We start from the raw sequence: 24,412 nt of genomic DNA on the forward strand, positions 1-24,412 counted from the left end.
GATAACTTAAGTTGACTTGTTCCATTCCATTAAAAATGGAATTAGACTTACAATTACCTAGAGCTAGAGCCGGCAACCATCTGTTGGAGAGCTTTCCACAAAATCAAGCTGAGATGCTTAAAAAGAAGAAAGAAAATGAAAATGGAAAAGAGATTTATGAGTGTTATTTTATTTTATTAAGATATTATTTATTTATTCATGAGAGACAGAGAGAGAGAGAGAGAGAGAGGCAGAGACACAGGCAGAGGGAGAAGCAGGCTCCATTCAGGGAGCCCGATGTGGGACTCGATCATGGGACTCCAGGACCTGGGCTGAAGGCAGGCACTAAACTGCTGAGCCACCCAGGGATCCCCATGAGTGTTATTTTAAAGTTTATATGGGTAAGATCTATTCTCTTCTTAAAGAAAAATAGGTAAAAAATATGAGTGAAAATTCACTGCAAAGGGAATAGGCATTAGATTTTCAACTAGTTAACAATTTTAGAAATGTAAAGTAGTAAGACATTCAAAGTTATGACCATTCACAGTCATAGGTTTATAAAATCTTGTATTTCCTTAAATAGGGCATTAGGAGATAAATCATTATAATAATAATCTCCATATAAAACAATAGGGGAGCACCTGGGTGGCACAGTCAGTTGAACATCTGACTCTTGGTCTCAGCTCAAGTCATGATTTCAGGATTGTAAATTCAAGCCCCTAGTCAGGCTCTGTGGTAAGTGGAGGGTCTACTTGAGGATTCACTCCCTCTGCCCTTCTTCTGCCCCTCCTGTTCATGCTCTCTCTCTCCTACTCTCTTTCTCACACTCGCTAAAATAAATAAATACCTCTTTTTTAAAAATTAAAACAAAATAAAAATAAAGCAATGGATAAGTTGATTGAATGCTGATGCAACAGGTCCACTTGTCCTCACCCTTAGACACTCTTATTCTTTCCATTTATATATTAGAAAATTCAGGTAAACAGAGGTTAACATCACATGGCCCACAAATCTGCTTGACTTTAAAATCTAACTTACCCAATGTCAAAGCTGTCACAAATATCTAATATCAGAGTATCACATGTGTTGAAATTAATTTTCTATGCTTGAACAGTTTTAAGTGTTTATTTTTCTCATGGAAAGAGTTGGCAATCAGCCTAGATCCACCCACATTCCTAAAATTGACTTGACAGAAGTGCCCTAAATTACAGTTTCTAAGTATATGTAATGTTCATGCAAATAACTAAATACCACTTACCTATCCGATCTCAGTATTCTTTAGTATTCATGGTTGCTAGTAGTATAGGACACCAGAAGGAATAAAAGTATAAATCTGAAAACATGCTGGGAAAACAAGGCTTGTTAGAATGGCAAACTAATTGCTTTCTTTTATTATTCACCAATTACACAGCTATAAACCCCCCCCCCCTTTTTTTTTTTTTTTTTTTTTACCCTATGTGCATGAGTGGGGATATGGGATTGGGAAAGGAGGATTCAGGTCTAACACATCTGCAGTGATCATTTGCTGAGTTTTATGTGGGTAAATGTGGGTTTTGTGTGACTAAGTGGAGAAATGGAATTTATTAGTATGAGTTAACTCTTTTCTAGAATGCTCTAGATTTTTCCATTTCTTCTGTGGCCTGGGTATGCATTGTGAATTGTTAAAAAAGAAATGACATGGGCAGCCCGGGTGGCTCAGCAATTTAGCGACACCTTCAGGCCAGGGCCTGATCCTGGAGACCCGGGATCAAGTCCCATGTCAGGCTCCCTGCGTGCAGCCTGCTTCTCCCTCTGCCTGTGTCTCTGCCTCTCTCTCTCTCTCTCTCTCATGAATAAATAAATAAAATCTTTAAAAAATTTTAAAAAAATAAATGACAACATTTGCCATGGTAAATTAATTTATATATTAGGTACCTATTAATTATTTTAGAATTGTTTTGCATTTAAAACAATGATTTGGCAAAACAAAACAGTAATTTGGCATATCTAAATAATACTCAGATGTTGAATTCCAGATACAATGCTTTTGAGGATTACCACTTATAGAACAATTTGCTAGATTTCTTTTAGGGGTTCATAATATAGGCTATACCATTTCTGCTGATATTACTCTAAAATCTTACTAGCATGAAAATAACAAAATGACCACATAAAATGAACACTCCCTTTCTGTGCTGGGCTCCTAAAACAGCCTTCAGTTTCTGAAATAAGCTGTTTGTGCTCACTTCATTTTGCATCATTTTATTTTTGTCACCTGTGATGCTATCTCTGTGTACTATAATGGAATGATGCTGAATCAGACAAGCTATAGTTTTTATTGCAAGCATATCTCAAGGCAAATTTATAAGCTGAACTTTATCAGAAATGAAGCTAGAGGGAACATGCCTTTGTTCTAAGTTACAAAATGCTTCTGCTGTTCTGAATTTGAAGTATGCTGAAAATAAAATACTTTCTTCTCTGACATCAAGAATTTCACATTGGCAAAATATTAAGAATTCCTTTAAAATTTTCATTGTGTACAAATTAGTTTCACTAACAAAAACTATGTGTATTATGATTCTATATTCAAGTTGTAAAGCTGATATTGAAGGTGATGTTATGCTGCAGAAACCTGATTATATTAATGATCCTAACATTTGATTTCAATTTTCTTTTCATGAAAAGCTAAGAGGGAGTGTTAATTTATTTAACAGTATTCTACTGGTATGACTACTTGGGCAAACAAGTTATATATTTAGGTATAGGCATACAAAAATTTTACCTCTTCATTATGAAATCACCACCACCAAATTGAAGGTTTCTGAGAGTTATAAGAGAGATTGGTTGCTGAACTTTCTAAACAGCAAGTGGCCAACAATCCTTTCCTGGGAGGGTTTTTTTTTTTTTTTTTTTTTTTTTTTTTTTTTTTTTTTTTTTTTTTTTTTTTTTTTTTTTTTTTTTTTTTTTTTATGATAGTCTCACACGCACACACACAGAGAGAGAGAGAGAGAGAGAGAGAGAGAGAGAGGCAGAGGGAGAAGCAGGCTCCATGCACCAGGAGCCCGATGTGGGATTCGATCCCGGCTCTCCAGGATCACGCCCCGGGGCCAAAGGCAGGCGCCAAACCGCTGCGCCACCCAGGGATCCCCCTGGGAGGGTTTTTGATGAACTGTGACATGGCCTTCCCCAGCGATAAGACATTTTGGTTCTAGTAGGTGGAAGCTTCACACAACTACCTAGCATAGGCCTTTGTATTCATAATATAGAACACATGAGGGCTGTTATTATAACCTGCATTGATAATAGTTCATTCCTTTTTCCCATGTTACTACTTTAGAGCATCCTCCACTAAACAGTGGGAAATATGTTAAAATGTTAATATTTTGAATAGCTTCATTCCTACCATTGGAAACAGCAGTAAATGAGAAGTAAATTGTCACTGGAAACAAAACTCTTATTGCCATTCTGTTAACAAGATAATTATGGGATGTCCCAGGAGCAAATGCTCAGTTCCTCTAGTATGAGGTTGCACCCTAGCTACATGTAGCTTGTTTTTATTCCTGCTTTTGCTCTCAATTATTCTTCATACTGTCACCTTATCTTTTTATAAATGGTAGAATTAATTTAATAGTTGTAGAATATCCCGGCAAATTTTTCCTTGCAAATAGTAATTTTTAAATGCATCCTTTTATGCAGCAGGAGTACAGAACAAAAAGGAATTATCATGGTAGTTTTCATAGAGTAAATGATACACATCAACAACCTAAAACTCAATAAAATGTAGATTAAATTTTGCTGAAAATACCGTTAGAAAATGGCACAAATCCTCCTTAGCAAACACAGCCCATAATTTATCGTTTGCAATACAGTTTTGCACATGATGGAAAGTGGTGACCTGCAAGAGTATTCCCAATACTCTTGCCCAATGTTAGTGTTGTTTGCAAAGGCCCCCAGGAAATCATTAGCAAACTCCCATCTAGAAAGAGATCAAAAGGTCAGAGGTATACATAACGTGAGATTCATGACCCATGGTTGTGGAGGGCTGTGAGTATTCTTGTTCAAAATATGGTATAGTGTTTCAAAGCATATGCTGCCATTCTCAGAGGTTAGGAGTGTGAATATGCCAGCATCTAATTGTGAACAGTATGCCAAAGACACACTTGTTCTTAAACCTCAGCCATTAGCATTGAGCATCTACATAAACTCAAATGAGTTTCAGTCAAACAGTAATTGGTTCTCCAGGTTAGAAAGTATAGAGTGGCTCAGAAACTTAAATGTAAGGAAATTGACCGCCAATTTAGAGGTGAATAACCTGGGACAAGTAGATACTATCTATAACTCAGAGATCGATGTGAAAATCCTGAGCATTATTCTGTAAAAGAGAAAGCTGAAAATAAATTCAGCTCTCGAGAAGCATGACTTTTATTCTATTTGAATACAAATAGAAATCTCTCTCCTCTCTTTCACACGCACACACACAAACTTAAAGCAAATATAGCAAAAGAAATATAGAAATAAGATGTGGCATCTTAGTATAGTAAAAATACTATAGCCTTTGAAGCCAGTCAGATCTACATTTGAATCTTATCTCATCCCTTGCTGACTGAGCCACAAAGCAAATCCTTTATACTCTCACCCAGAGTTTTCTCATCTATAAAATGGGTGAAATAGTTCTGAGAAATTAGGCATTGCTATGAGAATAAGGTACATCAGATGCTAGTGTGTATGTGGTAGCCACTTAGCTAAAGTGACTATCATAAATACTAATTTTTAAGTATACACTTGACCTCAAAACATGTTTATACAAAATGTAATTATTTTATCAAAATATTTAAGCATTGCCACCTAAAAGAACATAGGCTTAAGGCTTATGACATATGGAATTTTTAAAAACTAAATGATTGTGATTATCTAGCAATTTAATTTAATTTGCTTTTGCTTTGATGGGATTGCTAGGTTTAGTTTTGTGTTTGGTGTTTTTCACAGTGAAGGTTCACAAAAAGAAGCATTGCCTTGCCGCTAGAAATTTTTATTTTTCTTTCAGTTATGATTTTGTCTTCTAATGATTCATGTGTCATGCACCCTAACAGTAATTCTCCTTATATATTACATTTTAATATTAAGAAGCCACAAAATAAGAAAAGCAGTTTGACATCCATATTTATGATATTACTCTCTGCTTCCTATAACTTTTTTTTTTTTTAGTTGAAAATACTCAATACACTTTCTTGTATCTTTCTTCTCTTCTAATGATGAAGATCTCTCCAGGACCTTTCCAAGCAAACAGACATCCCTTACGGCACAGTACTGGATTCTGCAGTATATGAACATGTTCGCATGAAAGGAATGAATCCTTTTGAAAGGGACAGCATGTATTCCCAAATGTGGCGGATGATCAACAGAAGCAATGGATCAGAGAATAACGTTCTGGAATCCCAAGCAGGCATTCAAAAGGTACTGGTCATTGTCCTTCATTCACAGTCTATTTAGCCTCCCAGATTGGAATTGCTACATTGAGATTGGTTTATTTCTTTTTCAAAATTTTAACTTTGATGTACAGTTTGCAATTAAATTATACTTCCTATTGATTTAAAGAAGATTTTGAGTTGGCAGAGTGCTTATGGAGAGGGAATTCAAAGCCTTCCGTGCTGTGTTTAATGGATCGGTCTCCAGTGGAATTCCAAAGCTTGAAAACATGAGCTAGTATTTTGTTCAGAATGGGTCAGGGACTTATGCACAGAAGACTAAACATTTGGAAAAAGGTTTTTACAAATCCTCTTCCAAATATCATTAGGGTTATCCAATTCTTTCAAATTACTTGGGGTATTTTTTATACTGCATTTGTTTTTAAATGAAAACCTTATCTTTACTTATGTTTATGTGGTGGGTAAAAGTTAATCTTGTCAACAAATAAGGTCCTACAAATGTCTCTTTCTATTCTAAAAGTGAAAATCTTTTTTTTCCTATCTTATTTTAAATAACCATCATTTAGAAGTTATTTTACCAATAATAATAATAAAAAAAAGGCTTACGAAGCAGTCTTTTGTGTAAAACATGAAGCTAGTTTTTTATTCTGGGCTGTGGTTTATAAACACATATACAGAAGTAATTCTTTCTTCCTCAAGCCCCATCAATCTGCATGAGAGAACTGAATGATTTTTGTTTAAAATTATCCCACTGGCTAGCACAGCGAAAATCACAATGGTTGACATTCAATAAATAATTGTGGGATGAATGAAGGAATGTCAATTACAGCAACAAAGGTGGTATACACTTTTTCTCTGTAACCTTCAGCAGCAGAATAATTTGGACTGCATGTCTGAGTTCCTTGTTCAGAGGGCAAACTTATTAATATTATGTTGAAGAATGTTTTGATGGCTATAAAAAATATTCTGACACAGGTTCTAACATTATTCTATGCCATTTCATATGATGTTCTTTATCTGCTGCTGCTATTATTATGGTTCCTTAGAGTCAGCATAGTTGACATCATTATTTTAAACACTGATAAGGCTGATATAAACCTCTTTCTAAGTCCTAATGATGCATTAGCATGTGAATGTCCTTGAAATGTAAGCAATGTCCTCTAACTCCTTCACCCTTTTTTATATTAATCTAGGTGTCCTTGGACCCAAATATTAAGCCTAAAATCCACTGGGAGAATGGGTGGGTGAGAATGGGTGAGTGAGTGGACCTATATTTTGTCTGGAGAAGATGGAAGAATAGACATTTTAGGCTTTACTAGGTACTCACAGGACTTGAATAAATTTAAGCCTCAGAATAAAAGTACTTAAATGGTTTTTGGAAGAGTACTTTCCTTCATATAGTTGATTGTTAAGAATTTTGTTTTCTTGACGATAAATATATTTATAGTTTATATTTCTATTCCATTTTATAAGCCAAAGCTCTCCACACTTTATAAACTCTTTCTGTACCATACCATTCCAGAGAAAATTCACTTTTTTTCTCCAAGCAGATATACAGATTCTCAGAAAATATTTTAAAAAATATTCACTCATCCATAATTTGTTTATTCATTTTTTTCATACAATATTTGCTAAGTGCTGATTATGTATCAAACATTGATCTAGGAACTGTAGATAACTCCACCACAGAGAAATGAATAATCACTGGATCTGTGAAATATAGAGTCTGGTAAGAGAGATAGAAAAGAAAACTAAAATGCATGATCAAACAAAATGGTTTAATCATGATAAATGCTACAGAAAGAAAAAAAAAAAAACTTTGGTGCTCTTATAGAAATTAAAGAAAACATCTGTTTAAAGAATAGTGATTAAATATGGTTCCCTGAGGAGACAAAATATTAGTGATGACTTGCCTGATTGGGAACTGTTCCTGTAGAAGAGAGGGTAACAGGGCATCCAAACAAAGCATAGCCTAGGCAAAAGCCTGAAGGTACATTCAAGAAACTAGTTTAAAAATCAATGTGAGGGAATCCCTGAGTGGCTCAGCAGTTAAGTGCCTGCCTTTGGCCCAGGGTGTGATCCTGGAGACCTGGGATCAAATCCCACCTCAGGCTCCCTGCATGGAGCCTGCTTCTCCCTCTACCTGTGTCTCTGCCTCTGTCTCTGTCTCTCCCCCCCCCGCCGCCCCCGTGTATCTCTCATGAATAAATAAATAAAATCTATTAAAAAAAAATTAAAAATCAATGTGAACTGGAACATGTCAAATGAGAGAAGGGAATAAGGTTAGTAGGCAGAGGATAGATCATGAAGTACCTTGTTGCCCTTTGAAAGGAATCTGGATTTTATTTGAATGGCAAAAAATGCTACTAAATTAAGGGAATGTTGTGATTCGTTATCACCTTTCAAAAAGGTCACTGTAGCTGAGGTATAGGGATTGGTTAAGAGGATGCAGAGTGGAAATAGTGAGACCCTAAGAGACTCTTGTAAATTTCAGAGGTAGCCAGTCAAGTAGATACATGTAGACAAGGTCTTGCTTCATTCTTATGTTCTTACACACACACATTACACACACAGCCCATATACCTTACATTCTCTGTAGGTGCAAACTGAGTACACTTTCTATATCCTTGTATTTCCAAAGTAAAATAATAAATCCCAAGGATATAGAAGATCAAATGCCATGTAGAAGCTTTAAATAGTCATATATGTGTTAAGATATACATATATATCTTCCAAGGTCTTCAGTATTGTCTAAGAAAACCTCTCCTTTTCAAAGTATGTACATATAGTTTCCTACATTTTCTACTCCTGTTCTTTTTTACCTTAATGTCTTTTAACCATATAGAATTTAATTTGACATTTGTGGACATATAAAAAGAAATTACAAATATCCACACTGAGAAAATTTCAATCTGAGATTCTATGAAATAAAAGTGTTTTAGACTAGGCTATTGATAAGTTTGCATTATGTGCTAAGAAATTTAGTTAATTCTTCTGTAGCTTTTGTCATTTTTTTCTTTAAATATGTGGCTATTCCATCACCCTTCAACTTGGGTTAATGTTTCTAGTGCTGTTATTAAATGTCATACATTTTTTAAAAAGTCTATTACGAAGAAGAGAAAGAACCCCGTTCTGAGAGAGAGGGGGCAAAAACCATCTGGTTTTCTCTTCTGGTTCTTCCAGTTCTTAGGTGTTTAACTTTGGGCAAGTAACTTGTCTTCTTTAAGATTCACTCTACTCATCTGTAAACTTACCACAGTGTGGGAATTAAAAGTCTGCAAAAGACATGTGTACCTGGGTTTGAATAGAGTTCATTTTTAAAACTAAAATGTGTAAATGTAACTAACTACTAAAAATCTGTGGGACCCAGGATTTTTTTCATGTTGATAAGAATTCCTGCATCACATGTTTTTTATATGTATCAAATATATATTATATTTATAACATAAATATATACATGTGGAAGCATCAATAAATAGTATGATTAGAGTCATAAGCTCATAAGATGATCCTTTATATTACCTGAAACTGTGTAAATGTGAACAATTTGTAACTACAAAGCTTTATTATTTAGTATCTTCTAAGGTTAAGTTAAAATTTTAATATAATGAAAAGGACATTTAATAAAAAAAAGAATAATTTCTATTCCTTGAGAGTCTACTGATAAAGAGAACTCATAAGTTTAAAACTGCAAATCATGTCACCTAGTATTATACTTATTTAGTTTTCTAATTTACTAAATGGTTAGTGAAGAATATCCTTATGACTTCATAATGGAAGATATCAAAGTGAAATTTGCTTGTTGTATATATTCTTTCAAACAAAATCAGACAGCTGAAAACTGATTAGATGGAAAAAATCAGTAGTAATAATAAAGTGTATTTTGTTTCTGTTTGCAAGGTTTTGGCCAGCTTTTATTAAAACACAAAACCAACCAACCAAAAACCAATAACCTTCTCACCTGCTAAAGCTCACTGGGAGTTTATAAGATTGAGAACTAAAACACATGAAATGTAGTTGTAGATTCTTGCTTGAGCAACTAGTCTTGCACATCTCACACAGCAGCTTCTTCTTTCTGTCATTAGTTTCTAATTTGTTCAGGCAGAAAAGACCTTAGAGGTCTTCTAGGTCAACTTTCCACAAAGGCCAAACTTCTTCTACAGTGTCTTTGACAAGAGTTCATATATATAGTAACTGCCTTCCAGCAAAGCCTGCATCACTGTGCAAACAATCCTTACAATCTAATTATAACTTTAAACAGATACCATTAATGTCTCAGGTTGTGTTTGTTCTTAATTATGCTATACTAGTATCATTAAGTTTCTCTTACTTGAAGGTAGATCTTCATCCCTTCTAATATTGTTCTGTTCACCAAAGAAAGCTGTATAAATGAGGATTAAGTAAATTAGTTCTGATCTGCTATTCTTGGGAGACATTCACCTGTATCAGACTAGCCTAATTAAACTAGGGCAGATTTGACTCTCTTCCCAGAGCTTTTTGCAGATTTGCAGAGGTAGAAAAAAATGTATATGACAAATATAACAGAAAATTTTAGTGCATTCATTCAACAATCATTTATTAAACACTCTCTATGTACCAGCCAGGATTCTGGTTGCTGAAGTGAACGTAAATGAAAGCAAAATGCCTTCACAGAGTTCACATTCTAATGGAGGAAGCAGATAATAAATAAAATATGTTGTATTTCAGTAGTGATAAGTGTTAAAGACAAAAAGTAGGAGAGGTAGAAGGGGAACAGGAAGGAGATGGTCTGCCTTGTTAGATCAAATGGCCAGGGAAGGCATAAGGAAATAACATTGGAATAAAGACATGAAGAAGATGGGGGAGAAAAAAAGAATTGTATATCTGGTTGACATGTTTTCAGACAAAGGGTTAGCCAAAGCAAAGGCCCTGAGGTGGGAGCATGCCTGGATGTTCTAAGACTGTGAAGGAGGCTTGTGTAACTCAGAAATAAGATGTAATATCAGAAGTGTAACAAAGTCAGAAAAGTAGAGGGCCAGGTGGTAGGGGAGAAGGAATATTATATAGGGATGTGTTACTTACAGCAGAATCCTGTAAAATCAGCATCGCTTGGGAGCTTGTTAGAAGTACAGACTCTTCGGCCCCACCTAAGCCCTTCTGGATGTAAATCTCAGTCCAAGAAGATTCCCAGGTGATTCATATGCATGCTAAAGTCTGAAAATGCTAATACAGGGCTGTATAAAACATTCCAAGTGGGCTTTTACTCTATGGGAGATATGATACTTAGGAAGGTTTGGAACAGAAGAATAACACAATATAACTCTTAATTTGGCAAATCACAGGTAAAGCTCTGAGTAGGAATGAAGAAACTGGGCATAATACTGAAATAGAGAGGGATCCCTGGGTGGCGCAGCGGTTTGGCGCCTGCCTTTGGCCCAGGGCGTGATCCTGGAGACCCGGGATCGAATCCCACGTCGGGCTCCCGGTGCATGGAGCCTGCTTCTCCCTCTGCCTGTGTCTCTGCCTCTCTCTCTGTGACTATCATAAAGAAATAAAAATTTAAAAAAAAAAAAATACTGAAATAGAGAACTTTCTGGTTATTTATAAGGCAATATTTATTTTCTGATAACCTATTAAACTCAGGTGGTAAAGAACAAATTATTCTAAAACCCTAGCCATGAGGATTACTCAAGAAGGAAAGAAAATGAGGATTGGTAGGATTAAAATCCTAGCCAGAGGATCCCAATGGTAACTGCATAATACCTCAGACTACATAGTTCAAAGAGGATATTAAAAAAAAAAAAATCTGATGGCTACTATGGCAACAGGGAAGCGAGGGATGGTGTTGGCAGCAGTAGTTTTCAATCAGAAAGATAGCATCAATTTGCAAAGCTAATTAGGCCACACAAGTCCCAGAGCAGTATGGGGAAAGAGAAACTGACAAGGTCCAGGTGTGGAGCAAAGCCACTGGGCTCAGGCCCCAGCTCTAATGCCAGCTGGAAAACTGGAGTATTGAAATAAAAGCCAAGACAAAAGATTGGTCATGTCGTCAAATGGGCCAATATAAAGGATTTTTAAGGACTGGCATAGAAAGATGAATTCTAGACCCTGTGAAGTGACGAAGTAAGCCTATCCTCTTTATTGATCTGTGACTGAAAAAAACTGGGCAGATTGAACCCGTTGTTTTATTTATTCATTCAACACACATTCAGGGAGCACCTATTTATCAGGCATTATTCTGGGCATTGGGAATTACATAGAACAAAGAAAGTCCTTGTCCAAATGGAGATTATACTGTAGTGGAGAGAAAACAATAGACAAGCACATAAACATGTGCTATGAAGAAACATTAGAAAGGTAAGAATGAAAGAAAGCAGAAGAGGAAGAAGGATGTTGCCATCACACATAAAGTGGTCATAGAAAGCATCTCTGAGAAATTGCATTTGAGTAGAGATCTGAAAGAGGAAAAAGTATGGCCCATGAAGGCTGTGGAGAGACAGCGAGGACAGGAAGTGCTCCAGGCAGAAGGAATATTCCTGCAAAATTCCTGAGGCAGTGGTAGCTTGGCATGATGGAGAGAAATGTCAAGCAAGACCAATGTGGCTGGAGAAGGGTGCCTGGGGTGGGTGGGTAGGGCATGCAGAAAAGAGGGGTAGGAAATAAGGCCACAGTGGAAGTTAGGCAGGATAGTGGCCTAAAAATGTTGAAGCATGGAACCCATTAAAGTTCAAATTGTACCTTTTTCTTTTGTTGAGATATAACTGACATATGACATAGTTTCAGACGTACAACATAATGATTCCATGTTTTTGTGTATTGCAAAATGACCACAATAAGCCTAGTGAATATCAGTCACCATTGTTACAGATTTTCTTTTTGTGATAAGAACTTTTAAGATCTATCTACTCTCTTAGCAACTGTTACATATGTAGTGTGGTATTATTAACCATATCACCATGCTGTACATTACATCCCCATGGCTTATGTATTTTATGAATAAAAGTTTTACCTTTCAATCCCTTTTACCCATTTTATCCTAATTGAGGAATGAAAGGCATTTGAATATCTTAAATCGCTTCAAGTGATTCTGATTCACAATAAAGGTTGAAAATCACTGATATATTGGAGTCATTTAAATGATTTTGAGTTTTGAATAATTCTGAGGTTGCGAGTAGGAGAATGACATGAGGTGACTTACTTTTCAAAGGTCCATTCAAGGTGCTGTGTGGAAGATAGGGGAGGTCAAGGCTAGAAGCAAGAAGAGTGAGATTACTGTAATAATCTAAGTGATACATGATGGTGGGTGGACCAAAGTGCTTATATTGGAAGTGGGAAAAAGTGATTAAATTTGGATATATTTGTTGTGCCCAAGTTTGCGAATCTGAGAAACCACCAAAGAGCTGACACCGATGCAAACACACGAGGGTTTATTTACAAGCTCGGGCTTGGGTCCAAGTACACCCGACACAGCGGAGCAGGGACTTGGCCCCCAATCTTGGTTTCAGTTTAGTTTTAAGGGCTGGTCTAGGGGACCTCCAGAAGGGGTGGAGGAATTTCTCAAGTTCTGTTTACATTCTGATATGGGGCTTTCAAGGGCATTGAGCTCTGTTCTTATTCTAATATGGGGCTTCCTGCCACCGGCTTGGGCTCTGTTCTCATTCTAATAGGGGCTTCCTGCCCTTGGCTTGGGCTCTGTTTTTATTCTAATATGGGGCTTTCTAGGACGTTAAGCTGTAAACTGTTTTTTTCCTGTAACTGAAGGAATGTAAATTTCAGCTCTTATTCACAGGGGCCTGGAATGGCTGTACTTGTGCTAACACTGAACTTAAAGTGGAATGGCCTTAATTTCCTCGGCCTCCACATATTTTGAAAGTATCTCTGACAGATTTTCTAAAAAGACTGAGTTGGGGTATGAAAAACAAAAGTTAAAAATGAGTCCAGTGTCTTTGGCCTAAGTAGTTTGAAGAATGAAGTTGACTATTTTGAGGTTGAAAATGCTATAAGGAAGAGCAGATTTGAAGAGCCAAATGAAAATTTGCCTTTGCGTGATTCTTAATATGAAACGTTTATTAATTATCCAAGAAAGCTGCTTTCTATATATGAATTGAGTGAGAAAAAGTTCTAGTTGGAGATGGGAGATTACTAGCATAGAGTCTATATTTAAAGTGGTAAGACTTGATGATATCACTGAAGATGTGTGCCTATCTAGAGAAGAAAGCTATCTAAAGACTAATCCCTGGGACAATTTAGGATTTAGAGGAAGGGAAGTTAAAAAGGATATAACAGAGTCAAAGAAGGGTCAGCCTGGGAAGCAGGGGCAAAACCAAGAGTGTTTGTTTAGGAGCCAAATGAAAAAATGTTTCAAGAAAGTTCAAATCATCAACTCTGTCAAATGATGCTAATGGGTGAAGTATGGGTGAAGACTGAGAATTAGTGATTTATTTGGCAACCTGCAGTCACTGGTGACCTTGACAAAAGCATATCTGGTAGGGGGAGAGGAGAAGGAATAAGAATTAGATTGGAGGGAAAAATGAATGAGAAGAGAGGCAGTGGAAATTACAAGACTAAGTACTTTTATTTTTTATTTCAGTTTTCTTATTCAAGTATGATTAACATAGTGTTATTAGTTTCAGATGTACAATATAGTGATTTGACAACTCTATACATTACTCAGTGCTCATCAAGACAAGTGTACTCTTAATCCCCTTTATCTATTTCACATGCCTTACCCACCTTTCCTTTGGCAACCATTCATTTGTTCTTGATATTTGAGTCTGTTGTTATGGTTGTTTTTCTTTTTTTCTTTGTTCATTTGTTTTGTTAGGCTGGGCACTTTTTAAAGGTGTTTTGTTGAAAGGAAATGCTGAGTAATAGTGGGAAGGGTCCTAGAGTGTGCTGTGAAGTTTGGGAAAAATTTTCTATGAAAAAAGATATGTACAATATCTGTATACTAATGGAATACTGCAGTAAAGAGGGGGAAAACTCATGGCTCCGGAGAGAGACAGGAGAACTGCTGGAGATCTGTCCTTGAGTAAGTGATAAATAATGAAATCTAGTGCACAAGTAGAGGTTTGGAATTAGGAGCACAGTTCATCCATAGTAAGAAGAGAGAAGGTAGACCATATGGGCATACGTGCAGATAAGTTGGAAGATCATTTTTGATTGTTTGCATTTACTCAGAGAAATAGGAACCAAGACCATCACTCAAGTCTAAGCAACAGGATAAAGATTCTGGAGATTTAAAGAGAGAGAAGATAGGAATGGTTGTTCTGGAGAATGGAAGGGACAGTAAGCTAGTGAAATCTAATGGTATTCCTGGAAAAGACGAAAGGCTCTTTTGCAGTAGTCATCATGACTATAAATTGAAACCAATCAGCATGATTGTGGGCTTTGCTATAGCCATCTTCAGCTGCCTAAGTATAAACATGGAGTCCACAGAGAAAAGATTTCACCAGAATTGATGTTTACCAGATAAGCATGATAGAAAGCAATGGGGTGAGGGAGTTGAGAATATATGCAAAGAAATGATCATTATTATGAATCATGGAATCTCAGCTCAGGAGGAAAGTAGTGACCCAGAAGAGATTGAGGATGACATGAACAATGGACTGTTGGTCTGAATGAGACTAAAGAACTGTAGGAGTCCATGAACCAGAAGAACAGGGTTGGAAATAATACAAAGTTGGTTTCAAGATGATACATTTGAAATAGAGATGATGAAGAGAGTGCTAGTATTGGAAATGATATGACATGGGAGTGGGTGGCTAAGGTAGGAGGAAAGACACAATCCTTGGAGAAGAAGAAGCCAAGTACTGGAAAAGGATGTCTATGTGAATAATCGAATCACCAAGAATAACCCTAGAACTAGAATTTGAGAGAATGACAGGGAGCTAAGTGATAAAATCTTTGAGCTATGCTGGTGTGACACAGAGTCAGCAGACGACTACAGTAGGAATGAGCGTAGTCTGATAGCATAAGATTCAAATCCAAGGCTCTAGAAGTAGTTCAAGGGGCAAGGAGGACACCTACCCATGATCCAGCACCAAATATATGAATGTTGTATAAAATAAAAATAGCCACTATTTGAGAAGACCAAAGACAATCTGCAGAAGAGAAGCAAGTTCTACTCAGCAAAAGAAGGTTAAAGGAAATTCCAAAACAAAACAAGAAACAGATTAAGGATTTAGACAGGGCTTGGGACAGTCTCAGTTTTGCCAGGTGTCCTACTGTTATTATTAACAGCATACTGTGATATTATGAGATAAATAAGAAATATATATATATTTGTCTTCCTCCTATTTCTGGCACAAAGCTCCTAAAAACTTTGGAATTTTTTAAGTGTTGAAAGCAACCATGGTGTCTTTTATTATGTTAATGAGGGTGATTTTTGGATTATACCCCCCTGGTTGGTTAGATGGGGACCGAACCAGATGATCAGAGGGTTGGGACTTTCAGTCCCATCTCCTAGGAGGGGAGAGGGGCTGGAGATTGAGTTTAATTACCAAATGGCCATTGATTTAATCGATTATGCCTATGTAATGATGCTCCATAAAAACCCAAAAGGACAAGGAAAAGGTTGTTGGAACCAGTCAGAAACACAGATAACAACCTGGAGTTGTAATCAGCTTCTGAAGGGAGGGTACAGTCTTGAGGGACTGAACCCTTAACCTGTAGAATCTGCTGATATTTCCTATAGCCAGTGTCAGAATTGAGTTGAATTGTAGGATGCCCAGCTGATGTCTGGGAATTGTTGATATGGGCACCCCCACCCCAACGTGTCAGAATTGGTCCCAGAATCTTAAAACCCCTTCACTCAAGATTATTCCCATCAGAGGGCACCTGGGTGGCTCAGTTAGTTAAGCATCCGACTCTTTTTTTTGTTTTTTTTAACTTTCATTTATTTATGATAATCACAGAGATAGAGGCAGAGACATAGGCAGAGGGAGAAGCAGGCTCCATGCACCAGGAGCCCGACATGGGATTCGATCCCAGGTCTCCAGGATCGCGCCCTGGGCCAAAGGCAGGCGCTAAACCACTGTGCCACCCAGGGATCCCAAGAATCCGACTCTTGGTTTCAGCTCAGCTAATGATGTCTCAGGTCATGAGAATGAAGCAAGCAGGAACCAAATTATATAAAAGAAAAAAGGCTGTAGTAGAAAACAAATTTCATGTGTTATAGGTTTACATATAGTAATTCCTGGTTTTATGCCTTTCAAACTTATGAACCAAATTGGTCATATTCTTTTTTCTGATTGTTCCATTCCCCTTCCAGAAGTCCTGCCAATGCATTTTTAATGCTTGGGATTGGGTGTTTTTATTTTTTTTTTAAGATTTTATTTATATATTTTAGAGAGAGAGCATGGGCAGGGGGAGAAATAGAGGAGAGAAGGAGTGAGGGGGAAAGAATTTCTAGCAGACGATGTGCTGATCATGGAGCTCAACTTAAGAGCTCAATTCCATGAGATCATGACCTGAACTGAAACCAAGACCAGAGGCCCAACCGACTAAGCCACCCAGGTGCCCCTATTATTATTATTTTTCTAAACTGATTTTTGTTTCTAATAATAATATCATGGATGTTTGAAGTCAAAATTAGTCTTGATTAGATATTTTCTCAAAGGGTAAAGGAGAAGTCCAAAACTACATACTTCTTAAATAATCAAAAGCATTTTAACTTGAAATAGAGTATGTTAGATCTTAACAGCACACAAAGTAAAATGAAAACTAAAAAGATTTTTTTTCTAGATGCCCAGAAAAAAATAGATTCTGTAAATTAAAGTGAAAATAATAAAGTGGTGTCTTGTGTATATAAAGATGATAGTACTAAACTGCCATTAACAGAGCATGTAATTTTAAAATTGCTTTTTTATATAATGATTTAATCCATGATGAAAGCCAGACCTGCTCCAATTCTTCTTTTAATTAGCTACATTCAACTCCAGTTCATCTACTCATTCACCCATTCCTTTAATAACAAATATTTATTGTGTGGGTGCTACCTATTAGAAACTATGATAGGCACAGAGGATGCAGAAATGGATTATCCAGTGAGGGCAGGGCAGCAAAATGCAATATAGTAGCTAATCTACAGAGAAATGTAGAGATGACAAGAGAACACAGAGAAAGGGAATTTAACATAGCCTGAGGGATGAGGCTAGTTCAAGAGCCTCCAGAGGAAGCCTTCCAAGAGGAAGTAATGTTAATCTTCGAGTAAGTAGGATTTAATTAAGTAAAAGAGAGATAGGAGCAAGTAGGATAAGGAGACAGCCTGAACAAAAACATGGAGGTGAGCAAAACACAGAACATGCAGGAAATAAAAAGTAATTGCAGTTAGATATAAGGTGCTTAGGGGGCACCTGGGTGGCTCAGTTGGTTAGGCATTTGCCTTTGGCTCATGATCCTGGGGTCCTGGGATGTAGCCCTGCATCAGGCTACTTGCTCATCAGGAAGCCTGCTGTGCTCTCTGTCAAATAATTAAATAAAATCTTTTAAAAACTTTAAAAAAGATATAAGGTGCTTATATTGGTCAAGTTTATCTAAAGAAAAAGAACAATATATATATTCATATGTTATGTTCGTATATTTGTGTGTGTATATGTGTGGGTACACATTTATATACAAGATGAGATTTATTATAAGGAATTGGCTCATGCAATTATGGAGGCTGACAAGTCCCACCATCTGCTGTCTATAAGCTTGAGACCCAGGGAAACTGATGATTTAAATTCCAGTGTGATTCTGAAAGCCTGAGAACTAGGAGTGCTAATGGTATAAATCCCAGTTCAAGAGAAGAAGCAGACTCATGTGCCCTGGGCTGAAAGCGGCACTAAACCGCTGAGCTATCCGGGCTGCCCAACCTTGGTTTAGTTCTTATTCTCAACAAAGTTTCCCAAATTGGAAAATGCTCATACATTTGAAAAATTTCTACTGGGGGGATGCCTGGGGCTCAGTGGTTGAGCATCTGCCTTCAGCTCAGGTTGTGATCCTGGGGACCTGGGATTGAGTCCCACATCAGGCTCCCTGCAGGGAGCCTGCTTCTCCCTCTGCCTATGTCTCTGCCTCTCTCGGTGTCTTTCATGAATAAATAAATAAAATCTTTAAAAAATATTCTGTTGGAAAAATGCACAAAAGTAAAAAAGTATAATTCCACCATAATTTGAAAATCAGCTCACTCTATCCATCCAGTTCTACCCTCAGTTAATCTCCATTAAAACAGCAGGGTGCACATCTTTATGACTTTTTTTTTATTTAGTGGGCACATGTATGTATGCAGTTTTTCACTTGGTTTCCATTTGAACTTTTTTTTAAGGAAATGTTCTCTGCCTTTGTCTTTACCAATTTCTGTCATTAACATCTTTCAGATTAGCATATATATTTATATATCATTATAATATCTTCAAAATAGTCTATAAACTATTGTAATTGACCAAATCATTGCCCTTGATGAACACTTTGAATGTTTCATGTATTTATCTCTGTAAGCAGCTGTGATAAACATCTATTTTTATATATTTATTATTTTCTTTTGTAAATACAGCCATAAAAGGGGGATTCTGAGTTAAGGAGTATATGCTTTTACAAATTGAATAACCACTCTCAAATTCATGTCTGGAAATGGTAAACCTGTTTCTACTTTCTATACAAAAGAAGTTGTTTTCATTGACAGAAGTGACAGAAGTGAATGATATTATTCTTTTGTATTTTCAGTTTTGCCAAAATAATGAATGAAAGGTATCTCCTTTTTATTTTTACTTTTCTGATTCTAGTTTAAACATTTTTTCAGATGTGTACTACTTCTATACATCATATTTATATTGTGAAATTATTTCTTTCATACTTTTTTATTGATTTGTTATTGTCAATTTTAATATCCCTTTTAAAAAGATGAATAATAGTACTTTGGGGTTTGTTTTTCTTTTTTTGTTGTTGTTTTGTTTTTGTTTTTGTTTTGTTTTGTTTTGTTTGGTCACTCTACCTTTCACCCTCCAGACTTTTCTTATCCTTGTCCATGGCCACATTTATACCAACAGTTAAACAGATGCACTGGCAAGCAAACACAATTTGGTCAGGCCCTAATATAAATCCACATGCCCAAGTGTACACTTCATAAGACAACATTTCTTTTGCCAGACAGTACTTTCAAAGAGCAGCATTTACTTTGTGAAAAATGGGAAAAGCTAAATGATTTTGTAAATATGCCTCTAAGCTGGCCACTCTTTGCAATCTTCCCTCTTATCCCTAAGAATATTAACATAAATAAGAATTTTATAATACTTAGTTCCCTAGTAACAGATATATGCTGAGAAGGCTCCAATTTTTTGGAATGTTTTTTTTCTATAGCAAAAATATTGGACTTTTGTGCCGACGTATTTGTTTCCATTACATTAAGCTATACACCTTTAACATATACTTTGAATTTTTAGTTTCTCATCAAACCCCCCTTCCCTCAGTAGGAGAATTAGCAGTTTATATGGGTTTTATTTGCATTCCTGTGAGTTCCAAATCCTGATTGTCCTTTCATATCCTCAAAGGACTCTCTCTCCTCTCACTCTGATTTATGTGCTTAGTGTTCTATTGTGATTTTCTGCTTCTCAACTACTGAATTCAATTCTTCTACTAAAGCTTAAATGCCATGATTACTAATGTATCCTCCTGCTTTAATATTTCGCAGATTAACTGTCATCTTGAATACTAAAGCTTCTGATTACAGATTCTTCCTTTCTTGTTAAATATCCATAACACTATTATTTTTATTTTAAATCAACATGTTTTGTAAACTCCTTTAGGGCTCTCCCATATGGCACCAACTCAGTCTAAGAGATAATAAAATAAGTAAAATTTCAATGCCTTGATAGTTTTGGGGGGCAATAAATATATTATACATTTAACAAAAAACCATGTTTGCTAGAAAATAGCCCATTCTTTCAATTTTCTCTTTATTTCTCCTATTACATATATTAAAAACAGGAATTCAAAAAGTACAAAATAGGTTTTTAAAACTCTATAACTAAGGGTAGAGCTTCTCATTTTATGTCAGAAGGAATTAGTTTATAATACAATCTATGTCATGTTAATAGTTTCATATTGAACATTCAACATATAAATTTTTTAAAGATTTTATTTATTTATTCATGAGAGACACAGAGAGCGAGAAAGGCAGAGACACAGGCAGAGGGAGAAGCAGGCCCCATGCAGGGAGCCCCACGTTGAACTTGATCCCGGGTTTCCAGGATCACACCCCGGGCTGCAGGCAGCACTAAACCGCTGCGCCACTGGGGCCGCCCTCAACATACAAATTTTTGTTGAAACTTTATATTTTATTTATTTCAAATTGTAAAATACATGTAATATAAAATTTACCACCTTAGCCGTTTTCCTTTGTATGGTTTAGTGGCATTAAGTACATTAGCATTATTATACAACCATCACCATGATCCATCTCCAGAACTCTTGTCATCCTGCAAAACTAAAATTCTATACTCATTAAATAATAGCTTCCTACTCCTCCTTCCTCCAAATCGCTGGAAACCACCATTCTGCTTTCTGCTTTTATGAATTTGACTACTTTAGGAACTTCATGTAAATGGAATCATACAGAATGTGTCTTTTTTTTTGTGACCATTTCACTTACCATGATGTTCTCATGGCTCACCATGTTGTATGTCCGAATCTCCTTTCTTTTTTAAGGGTAAGTAATATTTCATTGTATGGATATACATTTTGTTCATCCATTTATTTGGTGATAGTTACTTAGGTTTCCTCCACTTTTTGGCTATTGTGAATAATGCTGCTAATGAACACAGTTGTAAAAATATATTTGAGTCCATTTTTTTTCAATTCTTTGAGGTATTTACCCAGAAGTGGAATTACTGGATCATATGGTAATTCTGTTTTTTAAATACTTTAAGGAATAACATTGTTGTCCATACCAGCTGCACCGTTTTATGTATCTACCAGTAGTGCACAGGGTCCAATTTCTCCACATCCTGGACATCACTTGTTCTGATTTTTTTTTTTTTTTGATGGCAGCCATCCTAATAGGTGTGACATGGAACATGTGAAGTTAAGTTCCATTTATTTGTTTTTTAAGAGGCACTATTTTGACTAACAAACTCAAATTGCTATAATCTTCATCATTTATTCCAATAGAAATGAAGTTGTTCTGGGTAGTCATCTAAAGATCAGCATTCATGAGAAGTAGGACTTCTCCATCCAACAGAAATGACTCACCCAAGAATGATTCTCAAAGGTGGAAGAGACCAATAACCTAACAATCTGCTGGAGGTAGCAAGAGAGGCAAATCAGAATGGGAGAAGAGGCATGCAATGCACAGTTCAACAAAACAAAACCCATGCTATTCTGACATACCCAGTTGAGAAGTGTTTTCCTAAAGTCTCTAGAAAAGTTTATCTCTATTACCTGTTCCTGTTCTCAGAATTTCTCACAGTCCTACAGCTGAATGGGAATGTGGAAATCTTTCAGTTTAATCATTTTTATTTTATAGATGAGAAGATTACACTTAAAAAGGTTAAGTGATTCACTCAGGCCACACAACTAATTAGTGTCAAGATTTATAACTACAGCCCACATCTCTTCACTCCTACTCACTTCTTCTATCACAATTATAGAATTTTAAACTCTAATGTCCCCCCCCAAAGCTAATTAAAATTCACATCACAATTTGAGTGGTTCTCAAACTTTATAGGGTACTAAGAATTACCTAGAGTGGCTTCACAAAATGCTTATTCCCCAACTCCAGACCCAAATATTAAGATTCACTGGGTCAGGGGTGGGACCTCAAGAATTAAATTTTAACAAGCCATCCAGGTGTTTCAGATGATTACTCAAAGAATATCTTGTGAGAATCACTCTTCTAGGCATTATGTAAAAGCCCTTGTATGAGGCCAGTGATCCTTAAAGTATGAGTGCTGGACCAGTGACATCAACACTACCTGGGAACTTGTGAGAAAAGTAAACTCTAGACCTTACTCCAGAACTACCTAATCAGAGACTCTGGAGGGGCGGAAGGAGAGTGTTTGCAATACCATATATTAGCTAGCTCCTTGGACGATTCTGATGCAAATAAAGTTTGAGAATCAATGGCCTATGCTATATTGAATATAAGAAAGCCAGTCTGTTCTAACACCTTCCAACCAGAGGCTTTAGATACCCAAAGCTTCAGATATATCTAGGTAATCTAAAATCTTTTATCATCCTAATTGATACTACCAGGCTGTTTTATATGTATACACGATTTTCTGGAATGTTTCAACATTAACAAAAAACCTTTGCTATCTTTGCTTCTTACACGCAATTAATCAGGAAGAAGAGGTTAAGTGAGGGGCACATCAAGTGGCAAATGTTGCCTCTCCCCTTGTGACAGCATTTAATTTTGGGGAACAAGACAATTCTTATCTGCGTGCTGCACATCTCTACCTGGATGCCCTGCCAGTGCTCCTGCCACCCTTATGTCTAACACTGAACTGTCTTTCTGTGCAAGTTGATGCTTATCTTTTCGTGTTTTTTTTTTTTTTTTTTAATTTCTGTTAAAAATACCGATACCCTCTCTGCCATCCAGGCTAGAAATTGAAGAGTCATTATCATTGCTTTTCATCTTTCTCACCAGAGCCAATTGATTGCTTTAACTATCAATCCTACCTCTGAAGCATCTCTCCCGTTAATCGCTCCTTTCCTTTTCTACTTCCAGACTTCATGTCATTATTATTATGCTCCTGGACTACAGAACCAGCTAAGTGGTTGGCCCCATCCCACCAATTAATCTTCCCTCAGCATAGTTCTGATAGCAATCCCATCTGTGCTCAAAGCCTGTAAGTGTTCTACTCTGTCTTCAGTGCAATTTGGTTATTTTAGCATTCGAAAATCTCTACACTTTGGCATTCTCCTTCTCTTCAGTCTTCATTTATTCATTCATTATTTTTATAGAAAAAATATTTACTGAACACTTATACTAAATACTCATCTAGGTATCTTTTCCACTTCATGTATGTGCTTTATATTAAACGAAGTTACGGGCTTGCTCTTAAATCCTTTGATATTCTTACATACCAAGTGGTTGCTCATTTCCTGTTTTTTTCTTTCTTTCTTTTTTTATTTTTGTTGTTGTCATTGTTTGATTTTTGGTTTTTTTTTTTGTTTGTTTTTTGTTTTTTTTTTTTAAATCAGGAATCCAGTCCTTCCACTGTTTTCCTTTTCTGTCCTTTGGCTATTCATTTTCAAAGTCTATCTCAGATTCCAAGAAGCTTTTCCTAATTCTCTAAAATACTTTATTTCTCCATTAAACTCTCTTAATAATTTGCTCATCCTCACATATGATTTATTAGCATTATATTTGTCTGTGTCTGTCTGTCCTTCTAGACACAGGTCTAGATCCATACCTGATTTGTCAGTTTTTCCCTATGTCTCTTTGCAACTCACAAATGCAGAAATAGTTCTGTAAATCTTTAGTGAATTAAATATCTCAGTTTCAAGCTTGATTCTTAGTCTTTCTTTACAACTTAAATGAGTAGATCATCTTTGATAGTAGTCAATTTCAGTTTGCTAATGAATTCAACCTCCCAAATTTCCAAGTTTGAGTCGATAGTTTTTAAAAGAACTAGATAGTTTTGCTTTTTTATTATATTCTAGATGGTACAACTTATTATATTAAAAATTTCACAGTAAAATAATATTTCCTATAAATAAAATAGGTCTCAAACACTTTTCAAACTAATTTAAATGGTCTCAGTCTCCTTGTGTATGTTTATTTAATGGAGATCTATTACTTTGATCAGAGGGGTTGGACATTTATAATTTTGCATGTTTAGGTTGGTAACATGATCAGTTTTATGTACCTGTTTTATACTTTTTATCTAGAAGGCAAGAAGCAAGGCAGGAAATACAGAGTAGGGCCAGGCTAGGGTCAAGTTAGTTTAGCACTCACCTCAGGTGCATAATTTAAGGGAGATGCCAAAAAACTATACAATCACTATACATAGACATGGCTCCAAGTGGCAGTTGCAGATCTAGCCTTTACTTAAATTTTTGATATT

At 36.2% G+C, this 24,412-nt stretch overlaps 1 protein-coding gene across 3 annotated transcripts in view; it reads left to right on the forward strand.

The window, feature by feature from the left end:
* The window catches only part of GRID2 (glutamate ionotropic receptor delta type subunit 2), a 1,464,312-nt gene that overhangs the window by 1,217,140 nt on the left and 222,760 nt on the right, over positions 1 to 24,412 (forward strand). For all 3 annotated transcript variants that reach the window (XM_077882884.1, XM_077882885.1, XM_077882883.1), the window contains exon 13: positions 5,217 to 5,412. In XM_077882884.1, the coding sequence (XP_077739010.1) occupies positions 5,217 to 5,412 (196 nt within the window). The remainder of the gene's footprint in view (positions 1 to 5,216; positions 5,413 to 24,412) is intronic.

This window comes from Canis aureus, chromosome 33 (genome assembly GCF_053574225.1).
Source record: "Canis aureus isolate CA01 chromosome 33, VMU_Caureus_v.1.0, whole genome shotgun sequence".
NCBI lineage: Eukaryota > Metazoa > Chordata > Mammalia > Carnivora > Canidae > Canis > Canis aureus.